The following is a 6,000-nucleotide window of genomic DNA, read 5'->3' on the forward strand; positions in this document are numbered from 1 at the left end:
GTTCGTGCTTGGAGGAAGTTGCGCTTCCAGCGTGACGCTTCATGAGGCGGACGCCTTACTTGCAATGCTCCGACACTTCATAGGGTTGAAAGTCGATTCAGCGCCTCGACATCCTAATTTATTTCTCTCACAATGGAGAAATTTCCCACGAGCGGCGGTATAGACGCGTATTTAATTGACACGCATGCGCACCCACAAACAGAGAATGTTGTGCCCTATTTCTTTTTTTTTCAGGGAATGGGGGGGGTCCTTTTATTTGGAAATGCGCTCCTCTGCCCGACTATTTGACCACGCAGTCATTCAGCCAGCGCAGCGCGGCGAAGCGAGGCTGGAGCATGACAAAGTACACGGAGCAGATGTGCGTCTGCTGTATTTGTTTTAGCGAGCAGGAGTTTGCAGGGAAGTCCAAGCCTCTTATCTGCGCCCTCCTCGCATGCCCCCCCCCCCATCCCCCCATAACCAACGCAACCTTCAATGATCCCTTTGTGAGGCTGATGGGCAGAGTTTGCGGTGCACGCGGGCCCCCGACAAACCCCGCATTGTTGCTCGGGGGGGGGGGGGGACGGAGAGGGTTGGACGCGGGCTCGGACGCACACGATGGGCGGATGGCGTTAGCTTTGTCCTCGTGTCATCACGTGAAAACCCGCCATGACAGCTTTGCGCGCAGCGGAGGCCGCCTCCCCCGCGTTCATTCCGAAGGGGCGGCCTCGGCGCCGTCTCGTATTCATCCTGCCGTTGTGCGTCTTGGATCGCGATGCCGAATAGAGATTGATATCTATTGGCCGATTTTAAAGGAGCTTGATTGGTCGAGCCCCAATCAAGTTGACTGGACCAACTGTAATCTCGTCATATTCTGGATTATTTTTGAGAAAAAAGAATAAAACTGGGTCAAAGCCGCATGGTCTCCAATGATGACAGCTTTATTCTCTGGCTGAAACAAAACAAAACAAAACAATCAACACGTTGTCCTCCTGATACGTCAGCGACCCACCGCGTTGTCCCGTTTCGGCCTTCCTCCGTTCACAGACTTTGTCTTCATTTATTTGTTCAAATTCTTTTTTGCAAGTTAAAATTTGAGGCCCTTCACGTTCCAACTTGATTCTGTCAATCTTCTTCTGCCTTCTTCTCAAAGGCGCTCAATCTTCACAAAGTTGCCTCCTCACCTTTTGCGGAACCTCCTGTCGTTTGTCGTCGTCGTCGTCGGTGGAGGTGTCGCATCCATAATTGCGGCGATACATGATCTGGGCTTCCTTATCTCTGTTCCTTTTTTTTTTCCCCTCAGTGTAAAAGGAAATTTGAGCGCGATTGCAAAGAGGCCGACAAAGCCAAGCAGTACTTTGACAAGATGGACGCCGACATCAACGTGACAAAGGCCGACGTGGAAAAGGTACGTTGGAGGCCGCCGCCCTCCGTTCCACTTCCCGTTTTGACATCGAATCCGAACAGTCGTCACAGTGACCCTCTGCCGCGGGGGGTGTCAGAATCACGCGTCGACACGGTTGGGACCCGGTGACGATGCAAATACGGGCTGGGCGATAGAGGGCCCTTCTGCGGGATAACCGGCCCCGCGGCGAGCGGGCTCGGTGAAACAAGAGCCCCCTTGTCCCGTCTCCACAGCGGAGGCATTTACGCAAGCGCGCTGTACAAGCCTCGCGCGTCGCACATCGTTCACGAGCGCCCGCCGCAGCCACGCCGTCACCATCGCGTCCGACGATGTGTCGCCGCGAGGGCCGTCCACCGTGTGCCGAGTCCACGAAGCGCATCGATACAAGCGATCAGTGGTTGTAAAACTGCCCACAGATAGCTGGCGAGATCGAGATCCATACATCTGCAGATGCACGTGGCGGAATCTGCTGCTATCACAACACGTCATCATTGAGTGTGCGGTAGATCAACGTTTTTTTTTTTTTGTTTGTTTGTTTGGTCTTGACTTTGGCACTGGATGTGTCGCAGGAGCACAAGGGAAGGCATTGCGGTATTATTTTGCCCGTGACCGTTCCCGTTATGAACGTCTCATGTTGTCAGTACACTTTTTTTTTCTTTTTCTTTTTTGATGCTGTGCGCACGCTCAAACCTCAAGTGGTTCCCTGGCCTGTAATTTGAGGTTTGGACTCACATCCCAGCTTAGCCCCAAAAAGGACTCTCGCCTTGCCGCGCAGGTGTAAAAAAGGAAACTGTGTCATGTGCTTTGACTTCGAGGCCGCAGTATTGCACTTTATGAAAAAGAAAAAAAACAAAAAGACTTGTGGAAAGTGTGAGATGCGCACTGACATACAAAACGTCGATTGGATGCCGCAAATGTCAACGATATTTTGAAAACTGTGTGCAGCAAAAATTGAGCAAAAAAGATTGCGCTGAATCAGCAAATATTTGCGCCATTGCAATACACTTCTCACCAAATAAATCACAAATCATCTGTCAAAATGCTTCACAACAATCCCAAAAGATTCCTGAAAATAATTGCGTCAAAATCGGAAAAAACAAAGTATGCGACGCCACAACGGCGCAACATTTGCAAAAATCCCGTTGGAGCAAGTGGAAAGTCTCGGCCCAAATCTTGCGCAACGGGGACAAATTTGCGGAAGGAGAAGCTTCACAACACAACCAAGTGCGCTGTCATGCCGACTTTCCCGCCGGCACCGTGTCCCGATTGTTGAGGCCGCCTCCCCCTTTGCGTGTCGACAGGATCGACCGGCTGTGCGGCGACATCGCTGTAGCGGGCCTAACCGTCCTTTTTTTTTTTTGTGTGTTGTGTTTGTATCTGACTTTTTTTGGAAATGCCTCACCTTGAAGCGAAGTTCCCTCAAGGTAGGTGCGGTGGACACGAGGCGGCTCCCCGTGTGTGTCCGGACGTCCGTGGCTTGCCTCACGTTGTCGTTTATTTTATTTGTTTTTTTATACGTGTCGCAAAAGTTCTCTTTCAAGGGTCGGGTTGATCTGCCAGATAGGACACGCTCACCGTCAGGAAACCGAGACAGGATGTGATTTGGTCTCCGTGGCGACCCGCGGCGGTGGCGTGCAAACGCACTTTGCACACTCACCCGTGACCTCGCACTTTGACGTGCGGCCTTTTGCTTTCTTCCGCCTTTCTTTTGTGTTCGGTTGGAACGCATTGGAAGGGGCGGGCTTCCTCTGCTGCGATGGCTTATCCGTGCGTGTCTGCCAAATTTCAAAAGAAACGTTCCCCCTTCGAAATGCGGCGCGCTCGATACGCCTCCTGCTCTTTGTCCCGACAAATGCATTGCGACTCATCGATCTAAAATCACCGGCTGCGTTTTGGAGGAATCTTCTGACTGCAGTGCTTCGCCGTATCGCTGCTGCGCCGTCGCAAAAGGTTTCCGGCAAAGCGGAAGGCTCTTTTTTGGATTGTGCTTGTTATCGGCGACAGTGATTTTGAGTTGGTGTGGCCCAGGTGCCTGAGTTACAAAAAAGGAAACAGACACTACCCCCCCCCCCAAAAGGCAGCGCACACGTTGTCTCGGTGCGCTGATCTCCTCTCCATCTGCCGAGATTAGGCTTGCTCCTTCCTGCTGCACTTGAGCGTCATGAATTTCAAATTAGCCAAATGGACTCAAAATCCCCCCCATCACCACCACCACCACCACACCCCCCCAAGCACACGTTTGTTGTGTGTGGCGTATGGACACGCATTTGAGTGTTGTTGAACGTTTGCTTTCTTGAGCCGCGCCAGGCTCGCATTGCCAAAGTAGGCGTTGAATCGATGTCCGTTCTCATTGAATTTTGGATGAAAAAAAACGAAATCCCAGCCCGCTGAGGCGTGCATGTGCTTGAATGTACGCGCACACAAAAAAAAAAAAAACAATCAATGTTTGCGTGCTCCAGCGGTGTTTGTGCGTGTTGATGTGTGTTAAGGAGCCACTTGCCCCACTGTTGTGCCAACGCCGGTATTTTATTTTCTTTTTTCTTCCCCGTTCTCAGGCGCGGCAGCAGGCTGTGGCCAGGCAGCAGATGGCGGCCGACAGCAAGAGCGATTACTCGTCCTACCTGCAAAAGTTCAACCAGGAGCAGAATGAGCACTATTACACCGTCATCCCCAACATCTTCCAGGTAACCGCCGCGACGGGCGCGCCTCCGTTCAGGAGCGCATTTTCTGTCGGGACGAGGGTGAGGATGATGACGATGAGGATGACGATGATGAAGATGATCATTAAGAACGTTGACCGTCCTTTTTCCAACAGAATAGTTGCAGAGATGCCGTGGTCATTTTTGGGATGGGGACGCGCAGGATTTTTTTTTCACCGTAATTCAAATATCCTGCACGACCCAAGAATAGCCGCGCATGCGTTTTGGGACGGAGCAATCACGGCTCTTTCGGCTCCATGCCGTGTCTCCACATGCATTTCACAATCTTTTTTTCGGTGGGGGATACTTGCCCCCTTCCCAATTTCCGTGTTCATGTGATGTCTTCGTCCATCAGCACAAAGTGGAAGAAAATGATATATTTTTTTCCCCCCCTCAAACAGAACGATCTTTATTCATGACCATGTTTTGAAGATCAATGGTGTCATTCTTTGAACCATGAATGGTTTATTTGTGTCTTGGAATGTGGAGAAGAGTTGTCGAGTATCGAAACCAAATTTTTTGAGCCAATGGATGGCCTTGTTTTTTTGTTGGGGCAGAAACTCCAAGACATGGAGGAGAAGCGCATCGAAAGGATCGGAGCGTGCATGAAGGCGTTCGCCGACGTGGACCGCCAGGTGATCCCCATCGTGGGAAAGTGTCTGGACGGCATGACCAAGGCGGCCGAGGCCATCCAGCCCAAGACGGTGAGCGAGCCCACAGGAAAACAAACAAACCTCCCGCGCGGGTCTCATCCAACGCCGGCGGTGTGACAGAAAAGCATCGCAGGGGTGGGGGGATTTCGTACTTGCTTTTGCCGCCATCCCGGCGCGGACGCGCACGTGCGTCACGGCCGCCGCGGTAAACGAGCGACGCGTCAGGCGCTCTCAAGGCCAGGCCAGTGGATTCGGAGGGCGCAGAAGTGGGGCACCCTTGGAAAAAAAAGCTTCAATCCTGCAGCAACTCAGGATTCGCTTGAAGCCGCGTTTCCTCTCGGCGCCAAGGCTGAGGAGCCGTCGTTCGGGCCGCACCTTTTGCGGCTTCTCCCCTATTCTCCTCTGGCTCTTATCACCCCGGCTGTAAAAGGCGCCAGACGGCGGGACCCTGGCTGCGCGGCGGCTTATCGGCAGACCCGCCGATGAGCCGGAGAATCGCAGGAAACAGACGGCGCCGCGTTAAGATCCACTTTGACAGATGACCGAATGGGAGTCTTTGTCATTTGGGGCTCTGCGGCGGGATTCTTTATTTCTTTCAGTTTTTTCCCCACCCGGCCGGATCTTAGACAAAGTTCATGTTCTCATCCAACTTTATTACTTGTTTGTTTTTTTTTTGTTTTTGTTTTTTTCACTCCAAATGAGATGTCATCCTCGAGGTGCCAACGAGCACTTTCCTTCCTCTGTGAGTATGTCCCTCCTCTGCAGGGACCGCCAAAATCGCTCATTCCTCATTTTGACTCGCGACAGGCTCCAAAATCAAGTTGGAACAAAGTAGTCCTGCAAATGCGGCCAACGCGCTTGAAGAGGAACATCACCCGTGGCGCGCGCGTGTGTTTGTTTCCAGGACTCCAACCAGGTGGTGGAGTCCTACAAGTCGGGCTTCGAGCCGCCGGGAGACGTGGAGTTCGAGGACTACGGGCAGGCCATGAAGAGGGCGGTGTCGGAATGCAGCTTGAACAACTCTCGCGGGGAGGCCCGCGAGAGGCCCGCCGGCAAAGGCAAAGCCAAACTGTGGCCCTTCCTCAAGGGCAAAAACAAGGTAAGACGGCCGCGCCGGCAGCAGCTCCTCCGACAAACTGCGGCGCGGCTTCTCCGTCGATCGTTGATTTTCCCCCCCACCTCCCCGACCGACGCGGAGCGTCCGTCCCGCTGTCACGCACACTAATGCGTTTCCCGCCTCTGCGGCTCCACCAATAATCCCCCC

At 52.9% G+C, this 6,000-nt stretch overlaps 1 protein-coding gene across 1 annotated transcript in view; it reads left to right on the forward strand.

The window, feature by feature from the left end:
- The window catches only part of LOC109525546 (formin-binding protein 1-like), a 28,058-nt gene that overhangs the window by 12,331 nt on the left and 9,727 nt on the right, over nucleotides 1-6,000 (forward strand). The window contains 5 exon segments of the mRNA XM_019886111.1: nucleotides 1,283-1,387; nucleotides 2,794-2,808; nucleotides 3,940-4,068; nucleotides 4,641-4,787; nucleotides 5,641-5,835. Of these exon segments, the coding sequence (XP_019741670.1) occupies nucleotides 1,283-1,387; nucleotides 2,794-2,808; nucleotides 3,940-4,068; nucleotides 4,641-4,787; nucleotides 5,641-5,835 (591 nt within the window).

The sequence above is a fragment of the Hippocampus comes genome, unplaced genomic scaffold (assembly GCF_001891065.2).
Source record: "Hippocampus comes isolate QL1 unplaced genomic scaffold, H_comes_QL1_v1.1 scaffold699, whole genome shotgun sequence".
Lineage (NCBI taxonomy): Eukaryota > Metazoa > Chordata > Actinopteri > Syngnathiformes > Syngnathidae > Hippocampus > Hippocampus comes.